The sequence below is a fragment of the Vipera berus genome, assembly GCF_964194415.1.
Source record: "Vipera berus genome assembly, chromosome: 1".
NCBI lineage: Eukaryota > Metazoa > Chordata > Lepidosauria > Squamata > Viperidae > Vipera > Vipera berus.
In genome coordinates this window covers 265,425,283-265,448,256 of record NC_138202.1, presented here as the reverse complement: position 1 = coordinate 265,448,256, position 22,974 = coordinate 265,425,283, and the positions used below count along the sequence as shown (strand labels likewise).

Sequence of the window (22,974 nt, the reverse complement as noted above, 5' to 3'; positions counted from 1 at the left end):
TAGCTTTAATGGAACAAAGGGTTCAGGAGTTTTGATTGGCAACAAACCAACAGAGAAAGACACAAGAATGCAGTACAAATTGAGAAGGCATGATCACTCATGCCTTGGTCACCTCACAGGTGTGTGTGTGTGTTGTGTTACTACAATGCACTTTACATAGATGCACTTGAAGATCATTGCAGTGATGCAAACAATTAAAGACATTCCATCTCTATTATGTAAGCTGCTGTGGGAAGCAAGCCCCCCCCCCAGATAAAGAAATATTTTGGGGAATATTAAAAGGCAGAATATTATATTTCCCTAAAGGATCTTAAAGGCAGAAACCAACACACACACACACCAAAGTCCTCTCTGCCCCAAACAGAAACCAGGTCTGCAGAAATGTCAATAATCTTGTCAGAAAGATTGGAGTCAGGAAGCTGGGATTAGAAAGAAAGATCCCTAGAATCAACAATCCCTCACACCAAAAAATCCAGCAGTCATTAGCCACAGCCTCAGGGAAGCAGGATATGACCCTTGGGACATAATAGGATTAACCCAGCAGAATACCAGAAAGACACACTCAGACTCAGGTCAAAGTTCATGCCACAGGAACAACTCCAAACAAAAGTCCAAGAAGGTATAAAAACCCACTCCCTACTACATGTGGTCAGTTTTTTTTCCCCAGAGCCATCTTTCTGTCTGGCTCTCCTCTTCAATAAACTACAACCTTCTTTCTAAAGCAGTCGCCATGTTGTTTATTCCTGGCTTGGACTGGACCTTGATGAAGATTTTTCCCTCAACACTGCATAGGTTACCAATAAGCTTCCAGCTAGAGATCAAAAGTCTAGGTTATCACTTATCAAACCCTTTATGGCATAAGGCCCAGCTACTTAGGGTCTGCCTCTCTCCCATTATTTCTACCTATCCCAGAAGATCTGGGAGAGAACAGATCTGCTTCCCATCCCATCTACTAAACAATGCCGTCTGATAGGCTTTTGGGAGCATGCCTTTTCTATCTGCAGTATGGAATAGCAACCTCCCAGAAGTTCAGACTTTCTGAATCTTGCAAGACTTTAAATCAATATTCCTTAAATTTGGCAGCTTTAAGACTTCAACTCCCAGAATTCTCTAGCCAGCACAGCTTTAAATGGTATCTGGCAACATGTTACTTCCCTCAGGCATTGGGATATGTTACGATGTCCCCATCACACGTGAGTGTCTATTTCAGTTAATGTAAATCTGCATCCTCAGTTATGTGCAACGTGATCCTTATTTTTTAAATCTGTACACCATCCAAGTTCATTATTGAGTTGGGCAGCCTTACAAATCTAAATTCTAAATACATAAATACAAAACCACTAAGGAGTATTTTGGAGGTAATGATCATTGGATAGTCATCTTTAAAACTTTAAAGAATTTAAAAAGTTTTGTATTTTGTGTCAGATCCCACTTGTATTATTATCAAAGAACAATTCCCAAATGTAGCCTTACAATGTTTGTTTAATGCCCTCATTTTTTTCTGAAAATGTTCCAGATAATATATTAAAGTGCTTTGTCAAAAAGCCAACCTCACCTTTGCAAATGCTTTTGTAGTCTGTACAGCAATCTTTTTTTTCCAAGCAGTCTTCAGAACAGGAGCACAATACATTGGCCATTCGCTTCTCACTACAACGTAATTTACTACAAGACCAACTCTGAGCTATAAAAATGGAAAATATATATCATTATATATACATACACCTCTGTTCAGAAAACCCAGATGAAAATGCAAGAAAAGCAATCTTGGAAATAGAATTCCATAAGAAAGCATGAGTATTTCTAGAAATATGTTCTCAAAGCTAGATCCATGTGCATTAATGATCATATATCTTTCAGATGTTTCCTTCCTGTCTGATGGATAGTTTGATTTCTTCTTAAACATGGGCATGGAAGGTCTTCGCTCTTCAGCAATACTATATATAAAATGCACATTCGTCTGATTTCTACATGATAGTGGTATAAATTCTAGTCCCATCTTAGACATGAAAACCAGCTGGGTGACTTTGAGCCAATCACTCTTTCTCAGCCCAATTCAGCACACAGGGTTGTTGTTGTTGTGGGGAAAAGAGAAGGAGGGAGGAGGTTTACTTATGTTTGCCATTTTGAGCTATTTATAAAAATAGCAAAGGTGAGATTAAAAAAATATAAAATAAATTATGGGACTTGCACATTGTTATAATTTATTCTGTATTGGAAGGTATGTTTATGACTACACTTTGGGAATCCAAAAGGATGCCTAAGAAAGTTTACATGGAGAAGTCTCCAGTCTTACCCATGGGGAGGCTTTGGAAAATCACTTTCCAATTTGCAGAGCAGACAGAGCAATTAAAAATAAGTCATAACATATAACATACCTTGTCATATTAAACTGCGCAGAGTCTCATTTACTACAGTGTGATTTTTTTTGTATATATTTAATTCTCTTGAAAATAACACATTCTGTAAAACTTCATGCAATTGTTTGAAATGGTATGGACACTGGAGATCTGATTCAACTGAACAGTCATCAACCTCATCCCTTGATCTAACCAAAGCATGCATAAAATCAATGCCTACTGATTTCCCTATAAAAGGGAAATTTTAGTTCCTGCTCCATTGATTAAGATTAATCACATCTGGGGAAGTAGAATGGTCCAATGGTCCATTTGCTTTGAAAAATAGTCATTCTGAGATGAAATTAGCTGATTAGGAAAGTTGCACATACTTGGTAGCACACAAGTATCCTCATAATCCCAGCAGCAAGCTTGGCGTTCTGTACACTTGTCATCACAACTACAGCCCGATGCCATTTTACTGAATGTCTCATTACATCTGTATCTGCAGCTCACTGGATAAAGAATTAAAGAGAATTTTAAAAAGAGGTAGACAATTATTTCCGTAAAGCACCCAAACATCATACACTCTCTTCTCTCTCTCTCTCTCTCTCTCTCTCTCTCTCTCTCTCTCTCTCTCTCTCTCTCTCTCTCTCTCTCTCTCTCTCTCTGTGTGTGTGTGTGTGTGTAGAGAGAGAGAGAGAGAGAGAGAGGAAAAAATACCACGTTCATTTCAGACAATATCTATTGAGTTGACTCTATCAGAAGCTCCACACATCAACTCCAGCATAGGACACTTCTTCATGTTTTATGCAATGAATTATATGAATTCCAACTCTGCCAGTAGCACCAGAACATAAAAACAGGGGAATTAGTCACTTCTCTATCACCGCTCTTTAATGTCCAAGGTTATCTTGAATCACCAGTGTACTTAGGAATTAATTTTCATATCTCACTTAAAGTTAATCTTTTCATGCCTCATCAATAAGCACACCAATGCAATTAAGTAGTTATAGGCAGTGTGATATCTGTGCAGACCTAGCTAATAAACAGCCAAATTTATATTATATGCTATGACTCCAGCTATCTTTTGAAGGCCTAATTGTATCCGTATCTTTAGACTATGCCTCACTGGCATGGAACCAAGAACAATAATATAAATATGAAATTCACTTGATTTGAAAATCTACTGGGACTGAATTTAAGCTTAAACTAGACTGACTAGACTTTTGGAGACTTCTGCATCCCACTTTTAATGCATTACACACAATCAATGTAGGCCAGACCACAGTCAGTGACAAAAGTAAAAATCTCTAACTCCTTTTCAGTTTACTCAAGAGACCTTAGCATGAGATGCTGTGATTCACTCTCTTTTTTTAATCCCATTTATATCCCGCCCTTCTCCGAAGACTCAGGGCAGCTTACAATTTAAAGCACAAATCAATGTGCTTAGCACTCTTGATGCATGTACAGACTTAGGAGCTGAAATGGGCATGGTCACATATTCTGAATATCTAGTCCAGGGATAGGCAACCTTGGCTCTTTATGACTTGTGGACTTCAACTCCCAGAATTCCTGAGTCAGCATGGCTGGTTCAGGAATTCTGGGTATTGAAGTCCACAAGTCATAAAAGAGCCAAGTTTGCCTACCCCTGATCTAGTCCCTGGAAGGCCATCTTGAGTTTCTTTCAATAACTTTATTCTCTTCCTTCTTTATGTATTCTAGGAATATTAATCCTTCCCTACCTTTAGATTTAGATAGGATACCAAGGCTAAATCAAATGTGACAAAGGAGATTCATCTATTTATCTGCCTGCCTGTCTGTCTATCCTCTCTTGCTTAAATTTCATCAAGAACATTGCAGCACCAGGAGATGAGATGGAAATAGAGCATTCCACCAACCACGCTAAGAAGCAAAATCAGTTTTTTCAGCAGAATAGTTCTGTTTCCCATCTCTTCTTTATCAAGCATTTTGTGTACCTTATTCATCTGTAGCAACTTCCTCTAACAAATACTGTACTTCTTAATCAGAGCTCTTAATCTAATGAAACTTAACACTTTACATCATTTTAACTGCAGTGCTCATTACTCTATGACTTGTTACTGTAATTAAAGGGCTATCTAGTGCAGCTTAGTGCTAAAGGACCACAAAAAACAGTAAGAGTTTTGGAGTTGCAAATTGCCAGGAAAACTCAGTAGGCAAGCCAATTGCCTATTGTCAAACTCTGATGGGTTGTGTTGAATTTCTACTTAAATTGCAGTTATTATTTCTATGCATTATCAGACAACAGCTCCTTGGTGGAGCAGTGGGCTAATGCCTCCTTAAGTAACACCAGCTGCCTGCAATTAGTGCAGGTTCGCATCCCACCAGGCTCAAGGTTGACTCAGCCTTCCATCCTTCCCAGGTAGGTAAAATGAGGACCCAGATTGTTGGGGGCAATAATCTGACTTTGTAATAATGCCGCTTGGGGGGGGGGCGAAAGCCCTAATAAGCAGGCATATACATAGAATGAAGGCTATTGCTAAGCACATTTGATTTGTGCTTAGATTGTAAGCCGCCCTGAGTCTTCGGAGAAGGGCGGGATATAAATGGGATATAAATAAATAAATAAATCTTGTCTGGGCTCAGATGCTAAGCAGAGTTTTGCATAGTTAATACAGAAAACTACAGGAAATCCAGGACTGTAGATTATAGGCTAGACTAGAAAGTCAGGGGGAAAAACATTGGAAAAATACTCTCATCCCCATAAAGATGATCAGGACCCAAAAGTATTTTAATTTGTTCATATTTTTATTAATCTATGTCTCTGCATTTAAATTAGCATATGGAAAATATATGTGAATGTCTGTTTCCACACAAAAATCAGTGTACCATGGCTTGCATTACTTAACCTATCTTAACTGATGTCTAGATTTTTTTTCTAACAAGATTTATTGAAAGGGAGTGGGGACATTACTGTACAGAAATCCAACTATTATCTGTTGTGTTACTGAGACAGAGGCTTTTTCAGTCTTTTACTCTTGGTCTCTGTGTGAATTTGTAAAGAAGCTGCTGTCTTGGTGCATAAAGACTGCCCATGTGACGAATCTCTCTCAAGCTTTCAGTTCAGAAAGCTGAAACTGAAACTTGCATGTAAAAATTGGGATGGGCTAAATCTCAGGGCCAAAATAGGCCTGGGAAATAAAATAACATAAAATAATAAAATAAAATAAAATAAAACTTAGAAGTCAGTGGCAAATGATGTCAATAGTGTTGTCAGGAAGAAGAACACATAGACATATGAATATTGTCACCACGAGTTAAGCTTGAATCAAAGGAATGTGAAAAAGGCTAGGTACAACTTAAATACAGGTATATCAACTCAGTGATGTGGCCTTTTCTTAACTGCTTTGGTTCAGTTGAAGTAAACATACCTTGTGGTTCCACAGATTCCTTCAGTCCAAGCCCTAAACCTAGTCCAAGGGCTACAGCCACCAAAGAAATGAAAAGAACCTATTAACAACAGGAAGGATAAATTAAAAATACAGCATGTTGTACTTACACTGTCAACAAGAAAAACAACTAAAAGAAACAATACATGTTCAACATCAAGTTCCTTAGAATCAAAAGGAGTTTGTTTTTTTGAGGTCAAGGGCCAGCTTAGCTCACTAAATTCAGTGAGACTTTTTTTTTTAGAATCCCATGACATAAAGAAAAAGTGAGAGGTAAGTTACCAGTGCAATTAAAATAAGTACAAGTTAAGATAATCCAAGGTTTTGCTTTTATCCTATTTTAAACTGTAATCTGGATTTGGGTTTAATAGGGAATTGTAGTTTATTTTAAAAAGTGTGCAGATAATTCCACTTTCTTCATGACTACCAAAGAAAAAGATTCAGATTAACCTGATGAGGCCAAAATGTTACCTGATTCAAAGCACTGAATTACACTGGAACAATTTCTACTTTTTTCACAAAAAGGAAAACAGATGAGTTCAGCCTAACATCTTTTAAATAGCCAACAAATATGATAGTCATAGATGGTACCAACATCTAGCCAATCTTGTTTGACCTCCAAAAGCTGAGCATACTCAGACTTTAGCACAGTATCTGGGCTTCCACTAACTTATGGAATAGTCCAGAATTATAAATTGGAAGTCAAAATTCTTCCTAGAATAAGGAAATATCAAACTACTTTCCTAGTGTTAAGGAAATGATTTCATTGTGTCTGTGTAGCTACTAGTAGTCAAGTTCAACTACTCTTAAGTCTATCTTTTCCATAACTCTACAGCATTCAGAAGTTGAAAAATATTTTAAAAGAATACAAATGAGGAACTCAAAATTGATTGTCCATGCATGTTACAATGGAATATAATTTATCATAGGTCTGAACTAGATCAGACAGTATACCTACATATTTTTTTAAAAAAAACATTTCTACTTATTGAATGATGTATGGTACTATTTCAACTAGCAGGCAGAAATTATATTTCTGTTTTCAGTGAACAGAGTTATAAATCGCAGGAATCAGGAAACTCAATTTATGACAGTGATTGCAAACCTTTTAGAGACCGAGTGCCCAAAAAACGGCCCCACCCCCAAACTGTCTCCTGTTCTTCCTCCCGTCCTGCCCACTCTGCCCCCGCCTGCCATGCCCCCACTCCGCCCTCACCCACCCACAAAGCCACTCACCGCCTCCACGGCCAGCCACAGATCTCCCAGATGACCCAGCAGCGCCATGGTGGCCATGCCCTCTGCTCACGCCCCGCAGCATCAACTGCATGCAACGGGGCACGAGGGCGGAGTCTTGTCCCCACTGCCTGGCTGCCATGTCCTTGGCTGTGCTGCTCTGCGTGGGCCATGCCTGGGCACAACTCTCCTCTGTGGGTGCTGTTGGGTAGGAGGGGGCCGCAGGGGGAGGCAGGGCTGGGGCGATGCACACGTGCCCACAGAGAGGGCTCTACGTGCTGCCTCTGGCACGTGTGCCATAGGTTTGCCACCACTAATTTATGACCTTTCTCCAGTGATACAAATATTTACAATAAATATTTCTGTTGTAGCTACCTAAGTTTAAACAAATAGTGTTTCCTCTTCCTATGCAAATTAAAAATAGTTATTATTTACTGTATAAAAGAAGAGGTGTAGCCATGAGTAACAACTCATCATAGTTTCAAGTGATCTATGTGATAGATCATAATGCCATTCAAAATCTGTCAAGGAACAAAGAATAAGATATACAAAAAGAACAATAAACAGCCAGTCTGTATCAGTGAAATGAATATATTCTGAAATGCCAAAAATGACAGCTAATTCTTATATAGGGAGGGTGAATTTGGGAGTAATTCAACTGACCATCCACTTACTCTCAGTCTTTACATTACAAGATATCAGAAGTCTTTGGAAACCTTGAGACTTCCTTCCCCATCATAAGGAAGCCAGTCTTGGATAAGCTTTCCCCAGAAATACCTCACTTTTCAGATATATTAGATTACATTTCAGCAGGGACCATGCTGTCTAAGGATGGAGGGAGATGTAAATAAAGACACCTGGAGAACCACAAGTCTAGGTAAAACTGTATCAATTCATCTATTTTTTCCCTGCATTTTAATTTGGGTTTTCTTTTTGGCTTGAATACAATTTTATATCTACAATAATATATTATAAGTAGTCAATCCATGACCCATTAAGTCAGGCATGACAAACCCGTGACATCATGTGATGTCACATGACATATCACGACTTTTTCCCATTGCCGTCAATGGGGTGGGCGTGGTTTCGGCATTATGCATGCGGCCCGCAGGCCGGCAGTTTGACATGCCTGCTTTAAGTCATCCTTCTTTACACGTATAAACTGCCCCTGTTTCCTCTCTCCTCATGACTCTCAGTAAAACCCTGATTAATTCCTCTTCCTCTTCACAGAACTGCCTGCCACATTGCCGGGAAAAGAGAGAACCAAGGGAAACATATACCATGAGGGAAACTGTACCTCTGGTCTCCACTCTAGTGTATCCCCAAGAGCCTCCTCCCTCCAGAGAGGAAGAGGGCTTACCTGTCAATTGCTGGTCCTCCTCCAGCCAGCCATAACTCACCAGCAAACATCCAAATTGTTCCCTCATCCATCCCTTTCCATCCACCATCATTAAACAATTTCAGTTTTTGACCTCAGCTCCAAAAACAACCAAATGCAGTTAACCACAGGGACCTTGCCACCAGCTAATTAGGCACAGGAGCTAGAAGGATTTTGCATCACACACAATCTATGGGTTTACAAGAAGTGCAGTCAGAAATCACAGTCACATGATTGTGGCTAACTGGCAAAGGTGCAGTAGCCACAACTTTACAAGCAGAACAGGTGTGATGAGCCCCGGATTTTTTTTTAATTTATTTTTTTACAAAACCTTTAAGTTAGCCTATCTGAGATAACTTGATTCAATTGTTGCTGTATGATGCACCGTTTTGGCCAATTGAAGGTTACATAAAAATATTCAAGAGCGTTTCAGTAGATTTTTTTATTAATATCATTATTCAGGACCAAACAATACACTGAAACCAGGAGGTGGTCTTTTTCTTTATCAAGCTTGATCCTGATTATCTTTTCTGCAACATTTGAAAACTCAAGGTATAGCAAAATTGGGCTGCTGAGTGTCTTGTGAATATGCCCATCTTTATCTTGGCAAAGAAATTTCCATGCACTTGCCAAATGAATACTATGCTTTCTATTGTGGATTGACTGGATAATTCAGTTATAGGATCTGGCTGCTTTCTAAATACATAAGATTTACATACAAGTGTGTACCAATATTATCAGAGATAGACAAATCGGCATTCAACATAGATATTTGGTTAAAAGCAAGAATTGAGAGCTTCTAAGTGGAGTTTGCTAAAAGAAGGATTTAGTCCGTGCAAATTGCTCCTTGAGGATTTGGTGCAGGCTGCCTTTCATATCTGTAAAAATTAGACTTTACTCTATATAATAACAGATATTTTAAATTTCCAGAATTCTCTTGTTTAAATAAAATTAAATCATTTGTTTATGGCTGCATTATTGATTCAAGTGTAATGTATTGCAAGAGGACAATAGGTAGTCCTTCTTTAGTAATCCCTTGTATAGCAACTGTTTGCGGTTATGACAGTAATGAAAAAATAACTTTGCAACTATACTGTTGGCTGATTCTTTTTTATATATATAATATTTTATTGGTTTTCCAACTTTACATTTGAGTATTTAAAAAGCAACGTAGTAGCTGGGTTAATCAATGCTTCAATAACAAAATCTTTAGTACAGGTTGCATCATCAAATATTTCTTCTCTTTTCCCCTTAAGATTTACTATCTCATATTCAAGCTAATATATTTCTAATTGTATCAACTCAATGAAAACATCATTAATACATTTATCAATACATTCTTAGCTTATACATAACTTAATTAGTCTTCATAAACAATCCATATCCTGTTATTAATTTTTACCTAATTTTTAATTTCTCATCAATATTCCAATTTAACCTTTAATATCCATAATTTTCAAACTTTGGGCAACCACAATTTCCCTTATCTCACTTCATAACAAACTATAATATCCAAAATACACATTTTACCTATTTAAATGTAATCTTATTCTATTTCCTAAAAATTATCTATTTCCCACCATATTAAATCATCTACTTAATAATTGAACACCCCCTTTGATAGATCAAAATCATTATATATATTGCCTGGGTTAATCAATAAATTAAAAATATTCCTGATAATTAATTTTCATTTCCCTTTTAAATCTAATCTTTCAATATTAAACAAATCGAATCCTTATTTTCCACTGATTTCCCATTATTTTGAGTCTAATAACCAAAATTCCCCTTGTCTCAACATCTCCCTTTAACCCTTTAATTGACAATATAAAATCCCCTCTAATAAATCAAAACCCCAATTTTTTCAACCTTATTCTAGCTTTCTTCTTTTGCCAACTAGGCTTCCATATCAGCACTTTTAGATCATCAAATAAATCTCCTCCATTCTTACATGTTATTTGAATTAAAGGAGACTATTTGATTGCCAGTTTTCTGGAAGGGTTGGCCCATTTGTATTCATTAAATTGTCACCCTGTTATTTCAGTCCCCCATATTTGCTCTGGTATATTTGTCTTCAATTCAATCTGTTTTTCTTCTTTCTCAAATTTCTTCTGGTTTGAAGAAATGGAAATCATTTCCATTTTCAGTATTGTCACTTCCTTGTCTGGATTATCCATCAGCTGTACATGTTGGTCAGTTGAGTCCTCTGTCTTAATATTTGGTTGTTCCACTTCTGTTGTCTTCTGCATTGTTGGTTCCTTAGTTGCAATCAAAATTTGGCTTTGTGCATCTAAGCTGGTGCCTTGGTATTTTATTTTAGGCCTAATTTTGTCACAAGCTGAAAGGATAGTTTCATGTATTGCTTTTAGCATGAAAAGGATTTTTTCCTGGTCTTCATTTATCTCTTTTGTGTGTTTGTAAACCATCTTTCTAGTAAAAGTTGTTTGTTAAGCAAAAATCAGTAAGGGTTTACATTCACAGTTCAAGTAGGCCAATTTCACTGCCCAGCTGTTCTCTTACAGTTGAATCTCTCACAGATGGTGCCAAGGTCAGGAAAGTCTTATCTAGGTCTGGACTGTGAGCCAAGTCTCTTTTTAGGAAAACAAATTGCCATACCAAGCTTCACCACAAGATGTCAACGGTACCATTTAAGGTTTTTTAAATCTCGAATTTTTCTGGGTTCTTTTTCCAATTTTATTTCTTTTTTGCAGATAATAACAAATGTCAGTAAAAATAGGACACTTTTGGTCCCCAAGTTTTAAAAGGATATAAATCCAATTAAATTAAAATTGTTCTTTTTGATGCTTTGATTCCCCTAGGTCAGGGGTCGGCAACCTCGGCTCTTTTATGACTCGTGGACTTCAACTCCCAGAATTCCTGAGCCAGCTATGCTGGCTCAGGAATTCTGGGAGTTGAAGTCCACGAGTCATAAAAGAGCCGAGGTTGCCGACCCCTGACCTAGGTAGTCAGACGCCGCTATTCTTAGAGGGTGGGATAGAAATTTCCTTCCCTCTCTCCTCACAGGGGGAAAATACTTCAGAAAGCTTTTACAGGAAATAACTTAGGGTAAAGAGAAGATAAGATCTCACCCAGCTTCATCCGCATTGCTTTCAATGTGCTTGGTAGTAAGTTTGACTTCGGCTGTCAGCAGCTAAGTGATGGGCCATATTGCTATGGGTGATCTTTTTCCCGTCAGTTTGAAGAGTTTCCCCGGATTGAGCGGAAGATTGCCGCCCTTCTGTGATCAAGCAGGGATCCTCTCCTTGCTTGTCACCCCTACAGGGCGACTTTCAACCCTTTCCAGGGTCCCAGATAAAACTGGATGCTGGAGACAGAGCTCGCCTCCATGCGTCTGCCAGCGCTGCAGTGGCAAACCGGAAGTCACTGTTGGTTGATTTTGATGAATATTTAACTGCGATGCATACATGTGTATGATCAACATATTGGATAGTTCCCCGCATTTGTGAACTCTGAGTGATTATGTTTAAACTGTACTGCAACGTTGCCATTCCTGTCATCTTGAAAGTAAATCATTTAAACATGAATTTTCTTTTGAGGAAGCTCATTTCAGATTAGGGTACAGCTGTCATATGTTCCAATGAAATCCCTCTAAAATCAACCCAGCTTTCCAATTAGAGTATTTAGAATTGCAGCCAAAAGCCAATGTTTATGAGATCAGATTACGGTATTTTCTTTAGGCTTCACTGCAGTCTCCAAATATTGGTCATTGTTCCTGGTTCACAACTCAAGGATGTAAATGTTTTCCACATAAAGTTTTGTAAAGAGAGAGGGGGGAGGGAGGGGGGGAAGGAGAGAGAGAGAGAGAGAGAGAGAGAGAGAGAGAGAGAGAGAGAGAGAGAGAGAGAGAGAGAGAGAGAGAGAGAGAACGAATTTCTTTCACAATTATTGAGTAACCTGCTAGGTCAGCCCAGTGGAGAACCTGTACTCAAGGATTGGAAACTTTCTTTCCAACTCGCACAACCTGGGGCCTATCAATAAGGAAATCAAATCTCCAATTACATAAAGGAGTGTTAAAACCTAATAGACCCAGTTTGTTCACCAGATGCTGAGGGATGATTGCGTTGAACGCTGAACTAAAATCCACAAACAGCATTCTTACATGAGTATTCTTCCCCTCCAGGTGCACCAAGCTAAGATGAAGCACACAGGAAAGTGCATCTTCTACAGAGCGGTTCTTCCGATAGGCAAACTGTAATGAGTCAAATTTAGGGGGAAGGCAGTCCTTACCAATCTCTCAAAATACTTCATCATAATGGAAGTGAGTGCAACTGGACGGTAATCATTAAGGCATGTGATTTTAGTTTTTTTAAACATTGATACAATGATTGCAGTTTTAAAACATGATGGAACCATGGTCTGATGCAACTAGAGATTGCAGATGTTTGTGAGAACAGTGGCCAGCTAGTCAGCACACTGCTTAAAACTTAAGTACTCGCCCAGGGATATTATCAGGACCCGCAGCTTTCTGAGTATTAACTTTCAGCAGGACCTTCTGAACAGTAGTTGTATTAAACCCGAGCATCTGCACATCAGCAAGGCCTTCCTTGCTGGAACATTGTTTGTGGCCTCAAACCATCCAAAAAACGTATTTAGCTTGTTTAGAGAGTCTGTGTCACCCTTACATGTCAGGGAAGCTGCCTTTATAATCAATAATTACATGAATACCTTGCCACATACGTCTCGGGTCCATAGGATCTTGAAAGAAATTCTGCACTTTCTGACGATAGTCTCACTTTGCTGATTTTATAGCACACCTCAACTCAGCTCTTGCTATTCTAAGTGTGACATCTAAGGTTTCTCATTTGCTCGCATGATAATAGACTTAAGAACAATAACATCCTCCATACACTTTTGGATATAAGCAGACACAGTAGAAGCATACTCGTTCACATCAGTATGTTGTCCATTCACTGCAGCCTCTTTAAATATGTTCCAATTTGTGCATCCAAAACAGTCTTGTAGAGCTTCCATAGCTCCTGCAGGCCACACTCTCACTTGTTTTCTAATTGGTCTCTTTCTAATTAAAAAAGCTTATATGCTGGCATAAGCATCACAGAGAGATGATCTGAGGAGCCAAAATGAGGGTGAGGGGCGGCCTTAAATGCTTTCTTAATGTTAGAGTAAGCTAAATCCAGAGAATTTGCACCTCTGGTAGGAAAATCCATGTATTGATGGAAATTAGGGAGGGCTGCTTTCAAGTCAGTCTGATTGAAATCCTCTACCACAATGAAAACCCCCTCTGGGTGGACAGTTTGCAAGTCACTGATAGTGTGATAAAGAGCACTCAGGGCTTCCTTCTTGTTAGCACTTGTGGGGGGGGATATATACAGCTATGATTTGGATGACAGTGAATTCTCTTGACAAATAAAAGGGTCTACATTCCACAGCCAAACACTCGACATCAGGAGACTACCTTAGCACTGGCACACCACCTCTGTAACCATGTGTTAAAGTCATCTGTTTAGGCGTGAGCCTAAATGGACTCCAGAAGATGGTAGAGGACAGGAAGGCCTAGAGGAACGTTGTCCATGGGGTCGCGATGGGTTGGACACGACTTCGCAACTAACAACAACAACAACAACCATGTGTCTGTCAGGATTATAGCACAGCAGTCTCTCACATCCTTGGTCCTTGTTCGTGGTCAGCTCAAGTTTCAGATAATCCATTTTAGTCTCTAGGGAGCAAACAATGGCAAACAGGACAGATGGAAACAGGGCTCCATGTGGATTAGCTCTCAATTCAGCTTGTATTCCTGCACAAGAACCTCACCTCCTTTTCTTTTTCTGATCCTGTCTCTTCCACCTTTTCCTTAAAGGGGCCTCGCTCCTTTTTGCCCCTGGAGCATGCTGCTGCTGCAGGTGCCTCCAATTCCTCCAAAAGCCTCTCTCCCTTCCTCTGGGCCTGCCAACAGCCTCATCCAGTTCCTTTGCTCCATAAGCCCCGGGACCTCTCCTCCTCTGCCTCCTTTGGAAACAGACCAGATTTGCAATAGAATCCATTGCTGTGCCAGCAGTAAGAACTTGCTGCCAGCAAAAATTTTCAATAGATTCTTGATTCACTTTTGGACAAGTCCTTCAGAACTTTAGCAAGGTCAAGATCCAGATCTGTGGTCCCAATTCCTATCCTGATATCTAAGCCTTACCTTCTGCTGAATCATCTCTTCACTCTGGTTCCTTTTGCTGCCAAAAGGGTTCCTTGGATATTCTTGACTAAGCAATAGAAAGGGATAACAATGAACACTATTTTTTACCAAAGAGGGAGGTACTAGCCAGTCTCAAGGAACTGCTGGAAATGGCAATAGTGATGACTGTGGTTTGTTCACTATGTACAGCTCCTCCTTCCCCTCTTTGGCTGAGATCCTATTTATGCACTTCATGGGGCATAAATCTTAATTAATGTACCAAGCTTAGTTTCTAAATGGAACTGTACTCTTCCTTGTCATCCCCATGCGTAAAGGCTGATGCATGTTCGAGGTGTTTTATCAAATAGTTTCTCATTTTCTTCCCTCTCCAAAATAACATATTTTTACTTTAACAAAATGTCAGAGAAATGAATTCAAGATAAAAAAAATATTTATTTATTCATTTATTTATTTATTTGAATTGATTGATGATTGAATTGAATTTGCTGCCTATCTTAATTTTGTGACTTTGGGCAGCTTAGAGTGCAAAACATAAAAAGAAGAAATTATAAAGCAATATCATAGTACAGTAAACCCAAGGCCACTAAAATTATATCCAATCAAACCATACACATCAAGCTTTACTGACAACCTATTATCTGTGCCTGACAGAAAAGTCAGATCTTTAAGGAATTCCCAAAAGCTATTGAAACCAAGATTATCTTTCCAAGGTGGCCCCTGAAGCTTTTAATCACTTAACATTTGAAAACAAGGTTACTTCAGCTACACTGTGATTGAATTTAACAAAATTCAATCACAGCAAAATACAATCACAGCATTTGTATTCCTTTGAATTCAAGATGGTGAAATACTATTCCTTCTCCATTTTCCTTATAACTCTGTGGAATAGGTTGGGCTAAGAAATATTGACTGGCTCAAAATCACCCAGAGGATGCTGTAGTTTATTTAGGGTATAACAATGTAGAAAAAAATGAACCGTGACTCATTTTTCTTGTTTTGCTCTTCACAAAAATAATTCCACAGGGCAATCAAAAACAAGCTTCATTTCCAAATGGCTGTAGATAATAAAAGGTTGGTCAGGAGTAAGTGGAATAATTCACTTGATCACCTTGCCTAGGAGGAGAACATTAATCAATAATCTATACCTTGTGTAAGTAACAGGTTACAATATCACTCTCATTCACTTGGATATGAGCTTTTCTTCACCTGTGTTTCAATCATCTATCCGTGCAATTGAGATTGCCTGTGTCAGTCAAATGAGTAATCTCTCAAATTTAGAAGATGAGCGGTATACCTATTGGGATATGCTTCATAAGGTCCAGAAATCCATCCAGATTCATTAGTCATTGTAAGGTACCCTTATTTCCAAATGGTAAAATAATTTATTATTAGTACATATATTTCATCTTTACTTCACAATTTTAAAAAATAACCAAAATATCTTGTTATTATAAGATTTCTTGCCTTTATTTTGTATAATTCCAGGCACTGTATACTGTATAATGTTTCTGCCTTCTGCTTCCCCTCTAACAATAATCCTGTGAGCTGAGTTGGTCTGAGGGAGAATGACTTACCTAAAAGTTACTCACCAACTTTCCTGTCTAAGACAGGCCTAGAACTCATGGTCTTCCAGTCCAACATTTTAACCCCTTCAGTAAACTGGCTCTCTAGTCCAAAGATCCCCAACCTTTTGGGCACCAGGGACCGGAGAGTGCATGGTTTTGTGTGCTGCTTGCATCCATGGATGGGGCTTTGCTTGTTTGTGCGGACCGGTTGTTGGCATGCCACAGCCCAATACTGGTCCAAGGACTGGGGGTTGGAGACCCCTGCTCTAGTCCAAGACCCTACCCGGGGCAAGGATCAAACCATCCCTGACAAATGATTGTCCAATCACTGCTTGAAAATCTCTAAAATGTCTAGCTCCCATTATTCTAGAAGGCAAGACTTTCCATTGCTTAACAGCTCTCATGTCAGGAAATTCCTCCTTATTTTAAGATTGAATCTCCGTCTGTAAAGCTTCCAAGAAACAAAACAGCAATCACCTTTATACCATTCCCTCTGTCCCTATTCTAGATCAATACTAAGGCATAGTTTAATGAGACAAATTCTCCTCCACCCATTGGTTCTTGTCTTGCCCTCAGGCCCCATGGGGAATAAATGCACACTCTCCTCCCTGGACCTCTTCCTTTCAAGGCTCCTAGCAAGCTTTTGAAGACTGCTGTCATGTCTCTCCTTGGCCTTTTCTTTCTAGGCTGAGTATACCCAATTCCTTTAATGTTCTTCATAGGCTTTGTTCATCATTGTTTCTCTTCTCTACACTCTTGTTAATTCATCAGAGTCCTTCTTCATCAGCATTTTAAAAACCTACTGTTTTGTTGGAACCAGACAATTCTGTCTTATTTAAGAAATCATTACTAAAGAAACAGCAGCTATGCACACTACATAAAACTGGCAAAAATGTTGGACAGGTAAAAAAGATATAAAATACAGGTAGTCCTTGATTTACAGCCATTTCTTTAGGGCACAGGTCGGCAACTCGCATCTCTGGAGCCGCATGTGGTTCTTTCAGCCTTCTCCTGCAGCTCCCAGTCATCCTCCGCCATTTGCAGAGAGAGACAGAGAGATAGAGAGAGACACTTGCGCTTCTCTCTCACTCTCTCACTCACTCACTCTCTCTCTCTCTCTCTCTCTCTCTCTGTGTGTGTGTGTTTGTGTGTGTGTGTGTAAAAAAGAGAGTGGCCTCACGCTGTTCTCTGAGAAGCTGACAAACTTATTGGGTGGGGCTCCTGCCTTTGCTGCATCTCCACAGGAAGCAGGAAGCAGCAGCTCTCAAAGGCAGGAGAGCCAGCCCAATAAGAATGTCTGTTAGCTTATCCAAGAACAGCGTGAAGCCAGCTTGTCAGGTGAGCAGAAGATCGGAGAGAGGGAGAGAGAGGGTGGGGGAGAGAGAGGGAGGGAGATAAAGAGAGGGAGAGAGAGGGAGAGAGAGAGAGAGAGAGAACTCATGCACAGCAGCCTCTATTTCTTTTTAATTAAACTCTTCAATCAAGCTGCAATCGAGTTTTGCAGCTCCCAGATCAAATTGCCAACATACGTTGGATCATGGAGAAAGCTAGGGAGTTCCAGAAAAACATCTACTTCTGCTTCATTGACTATGCTAAAGCTTTTGATTGTGTGGATCATAACAAACTGTGGCAAGTTCTTAAAGAGATGGGCGTACCAGACCGTCTTATTTGTCTCTTGAGAAACCTATATGTGGGCCAAGAAGCAACAGTGAGAATGGGACACGGAACCACTGATTGGTTCAAAATTGGGAAAGGAGTCCGGCAAGGCTGTATACTGTCGCCCTGCCTATTTAACTTATATGCAGAGCACATCATGAGAAAGGCAGGGTTAGAGGAATCAAAAGTTGGAATTAAGATTGCCGGAAGAAATATCAACAACCTAAGATATGCAGATGATACCACTCTAATGGCAGAAAGTGAAGAGGAACTAAAGAGCCTGTTGTTGCGGGTGAAGAAGGAGAGTGCAAAACCTGGGTTGAAACTTAACATTAAGAAAACCAAGATCATGGCATCTGGCCCTCTCAATTCCTGGCAAATAGATAGGGAAGAAGTGGAGGTAGTGACAGATTTTATTTTCCTGGGCTCCAAGATCACTGCAGATGGGGACTGTAGCCAAGAAATTAAAAGACGCTTGCTCCTGGGGAGGAAAGCAATGGCAAATCTAGATAGCACACTAAAAAGCAGAGACATCACCCTGTCAACAAAAGTGTGTATAGTCAAGGCTATGGTCTTCCCAGGTGCAATGTATGGCAGTGAAAGTTGGACCATAAAAAAGGCTGAGCGCTGAAGAATTGAGGCCTTTGAACTATGGTGCTGGAGAAGACTCCTGCGAGTCCCTTGGACTGCAAGGCGATCAAACCGGTCAGTCCTAGAGGAGATCAACCCTGACTGCTCTTTAGAAGGCCAGATCCTGAAGCTAAAACTCAAATACTTTGGCCACCTAATGAGAAGGAAGGACTCACTGGAGAAGAGCCTAATGCTGGGAAAGATTGAGGGCAATAGAAGAAGGGGACGACAGAGAATGAGGTGGCTGGATGGAGTCACTGAAGCAGTAGGTGTGAGCTTAAATGGACTCCAGAAGATGGTAGAGGACAGGAAGGCCTGGAGGAACGTTGTCCATAGGGTCGCGATGAGTCGGACACGACTTCACAGCTAACAACAACAAGAAGTGTTTTTCTTTTCTCTGGGAAACGGGTCCAAGTGGCTCTTTGAGTGTTTAAGGTTGCTGACCCCTGGTTTAGGGACAGTTCAAAGTTACAACAGTAGTGAAAAAAGGGACTTGTGACCATTTTTCACACAACCATTGCAGCATCTCCATGGTCACATGATCAAAATTCAGACCCTTGGCAACTGGTTCATATTTGTGACAGTTGCAGTGTCCCAGGAGTCATGTGATCCTCTTTCGTGACCGTCTGACAAGCAAAGTCAATTTCCAGATTCACTTAACAACTGTGTTACTAACTTAACAACTGCAGTGATTCACTAAACAACTATGGCAAGAAAGACTGTAAAATGGGGAAAAGCTCACTTAACAACTGTCTCGCTTAGCAACAGAAATTTTGGACTCAGTTGTCTTTGTAAATCTAAGACTATTTGTATTTAGACTGGGAAACCATGTGTTTCCTCTATCAGAATGAGCTACAGAAAGCCTCATATTAATGTTTTGCCTTTTCTTTTTGAACCATAAATTTATGGAAAAAGCTCACCACTCACTCTTAGACTTTCTTAGGCATTTTCCCAACAGATAACATTGTTATTTTTTTATCAGCCTTAGTAAGAACTAATACCTCACAACATCTTTGATAAGCTTGTGTCAAAGTGCAGAGCAAGAGGACGGCACTCACAAAACAATAGTAAACACAAATCTACGACTTCAGAAATCTCTCATTTTTCAATGTATAAGACACATCATTTTGGCATGCCTACTTGGTAAAAGAAGCCAAAACCAAGAACATGAATCCTTAGAAACACAGAGTATATTTTTCTAGAGGTCTATTATGAAAGGAGTTCATAGTTTTATCCAGTTCCAGACATCTCCAGGTTAACAGGATGAAGTCACACTGTTTCTCTTATCTTTTGCCTGCAGATGTGGATTACTCTTAGCCACTGTAGATCAATTTGTCTAGCCTGAATTCATATGTGTGGAATTAAATTAAATTAAGTCTGTAATAATTCCTTTTTTGTATCCGTCCCGTCAAATGAATGTTGATTCCTGGCAAGTATATGGAAACGTAGTCTGTGGGCATTTTTTTTCCAAAAATGCCCCAAATTGTGCCTGTGGTAGGACTAGCACTCACATTCCTCCACTTTCTAATGGGAAAATGACTTTAACCACGACACTAAATTGGCTCTCTATAATAATTCATAGTAATAAAGGTAAAGGTAAAGGTTCCCCCGCACATGCGTGCTAGTCGTTTCCGACTCTAGGGGCCGGTGCTCATCTCCGTTTCAAAGCCGAAGAGCCAGCGCTTGTCCAAGGACATCTCCGTGGTCATGTGGCCGGCATGACTAGACGCCAAAGGCGCACGGAACGCTGTTACCTTCCCACCGTAGTGGTCCCTATTTTTCTACTTGCATTTTTACGTGCTTTCGAACTGCTAGGTTGGCAGAAGCTGGGGCGAGTAACAGGCGCTCACTCTGTTACGCGGCACTCGGGATTCGACCCGCCAAACTGCCGACCTTCCGATCAACAAGCTCAGCGTCCTAACCCACTGAGCCACCGCGTCCCCTATTCATAGTAATACATCAGTATAATACAGAACAATTGTAAACATTCACTTTTGTTTAAAACACAGGGAGAGAGAGAGGGGGGGGGAATAGATATTGATACACTATAAACAGGAAACAGTGATATCTGCCAACATTGCTAACTCTGAATGTTTCAAGTGTCTGTATCAGCCCTTGAAGCAGACCGTCCACTGAAAACATTAATGATTAAAAGTGTCTCTATTCATGCTGACAAATGTGACAAATAAAGCGGCAGAACCAGGATATTTCCAGACAAACAATGGAGAACTAGGAGTAAGTTTATGCTGTTAATCACAAAAGTGAGGCAGAGGGGATATAACAAATGCAACGTTCAAATTTAAATAAAGAATAACACTTACAACACAGAGTATCTTATATTTCCGAAGAGTGCTTCTTTTAATAATTCTCTCTGTTTGGAAATCTATCAGGTCCAAAGTGTGCTTCTTTCCCCTCTCTGTCTCATCTTCAGGAAACATTTCCATTTGTTGTGTTACTCTTTGCTCTGTCCTGTCCTTTCAGTTGTGCCTGAGCTGAAGAGAAATTGAAAGAGTGTTATCTCTTTACTGGTAGCCTATAAACAAGAGCACCCTTTGCTCATTTAGAGGGAGGACACCTAATCACCTTTTAACCAATACATGTAAGGGGCAGAAGGCATTTTCAGCAATTTTCTGTTTGGAAACCAAAAGTGAGGAAGAGAAAATGGGTTTCCTTTCAGGCAGGAAAAACTGGGATTCAGAAAACACTCAAAAGATAAACATTCAAATAAGTCAAGTATATTCCGTATTTTATCATTGTTAAAAAGAATGATGTATTTATTTATGAGTCACATTTAGGAACTGCTCATTTTCCTCAAAAAGGGACGCTGGCAGTTTGCAAATAAAATAATAGTAATAATTTTTTTTTAAAAACCACACACTTATTTCTGCACATTGTTTATGTATTTTTCTGGATCCAGAAAAGTAGATATCATAATTTTGGGATACAGTGAGAGGTGAATTTTTTCATTTAAGGAATTTATATGCCTCTTTTTTGTCCATGAACTATTGAAAGCAATTAAGAACTAATAATGCAAAGAATGGCTGAACCATATGACCCCTACCCATGAACTAGTGATGCTTCAGCAAAGAGATTTGAAAGCTATGAATGGCAATGCTGTTTCAACTCACCACAACCCATTGAGTAGGCAGGCTGCAATTGTCTTCCATGATCCGGCAGCTTTTTCCATCTTCTTCTGGTACAAGCTGTGCCATCTGTCTGTCTGAAACACCTCATGTAAAGGTAAGCTGTTTGAGGGGTTGTCCCAAAGGTGTTTTTTCACGAGGACTTTCTTTTTTCTCTTTGAAGATGTTTTGCTTCTCATCCAAGAAGCTTCTTCAGTTCTTCATGACTTGGATGACTGAGAATCTCCATATGCATTGGAGGTGTTGCTTTGCTCCTTATGGTCACCTGAGCCTGCTGTGGGCATGCTCAGTCCTTGGTTCTGGGTCACTGATTCTCACAGCCATTTGCCTTTTGATACTGGAAGAGGGAGCCAAACCAGAGATTGCAGAAGGGAGAGCACCCTGGAAAGGAGTCCCTGGAAGATCAGTTCTGTCGGCACCAAGAGACCTGTTTCTCCTCATAGAATGGCAGCTAGAGAGCCATTGTCCCTGGTTCTATTCTCAGGGAGCAGGAAAGTGAGAGAAAATGGCCCTCTAGCCATGATACCCCCTCCTCCATGGCACAGTTGAACTGTGTCACAGACCTTGGGAGAAGTTTGAATGGAGCTGTCTGGTTGAAAAGCTATTCCACCTCACAGAAGGTCGTTCTTCATTCTTCCTCACCTGTCACCCATAAGAAAAGCAGAGGGAGAGATGATATTCTCCCCAATTCCCCCAACTTCTATTGTCATGGCTGGCAGAAGAAGTAGGAGGAAGAAATACAGAATGGGGAGTGAAGCACCAGAGGTGGCTCCTCTGGTTTCAGTCCGTGATTTAGAATGATCACTGGGGAATTAGAAAATAAAACAAACCAACAAGAAAGACAGAGGCCTTACTCATCCTGTGTCTCTCCTTTCCTCTCTATTTCTTCTGAGACCTGAACCCCGATTTTGTTTTGTTACCAAAACACAAAAGAGGTAGAAGCAATGAGTGCTTCTTTAATCCAGTGCTGTTCTGCTGACTCCTGTGCTGTTGCGTGCAAAGTGTGACTTCTGGAATTCTTTCCAGCCTTCTTTCATCAGGAGCAGCCAATGGACATTCTGTATTTTCTTCCCATGTAAAGCCACATACTACAAATCTGTTTGTTTCTATTGTCCTCTTTTGTTTCCACGCACATATGCAAACAATGGAAACATGGGTGTGTTGTATATTATAAGAATTTGTGCCAAGGCTGAGAATGAGCAATAACTGTAAGCACAAACAGCAGATGAAAAATTACATTATTGAATTATCGTAAAAAAAAATCCTTCTTGCAAACTTTCTGGGAAACTGAGATTCCAAAGAAATGAGCTCACTGCTAGAAGATGGCTGGAGAATTGTTTCAAAGTTCTGTACTTTGATTCCTCATGCGTGGCAGCATTAAAACGTAAGCTGTGGAGAAAATAAATCTAACAAACTGGAAGCTGTGCCCTTTCTCCTCCCTG

The 22,974-nt window shown here is 39.8% G+C and overlaps 1 protein-coding gene across 1 annotated transcript in view; it reads right to left on the bottom strand.

Moving 5' to 3' along the window:
• ENPP3 (ectonucleotide pyrophosphatase/phosphodiesterase 3) overlaps positions 1 to 14,669 on the bottom strand; it is an 83,943-nt gene extending 69,274 nt beyond the window's left edge. Inside the window, exons 1-4 of the mRNA XM_081312874.1 lie at positions 14,539 to 14,669; positions 5,747 to 5,825; positions 2,726 to 2,848; positions 1,556 to 1,681 (exon numbers count right to left, since the gene is read on the bottom strand). Of these exons, the coding sequence (XP_081169000.1) occupies positions 1,556 to 1,681; positions 2,726 to 2,848; positions 5,747 to 5,825; positions 14,539 to 14,553 (343 nt within the window). The 5' untranslated portion in view covers positions 14,554 to 14,669. The remainder of the gene's footprint in view (positions 1 to 1,555; positions 1,682 to 2,725; positions 2,849 to 5,746; positions 5,826 to 14,538) is intronic.
• Positions 14,670 to 22,974: the final 8,305 nt, after the last annotated feature.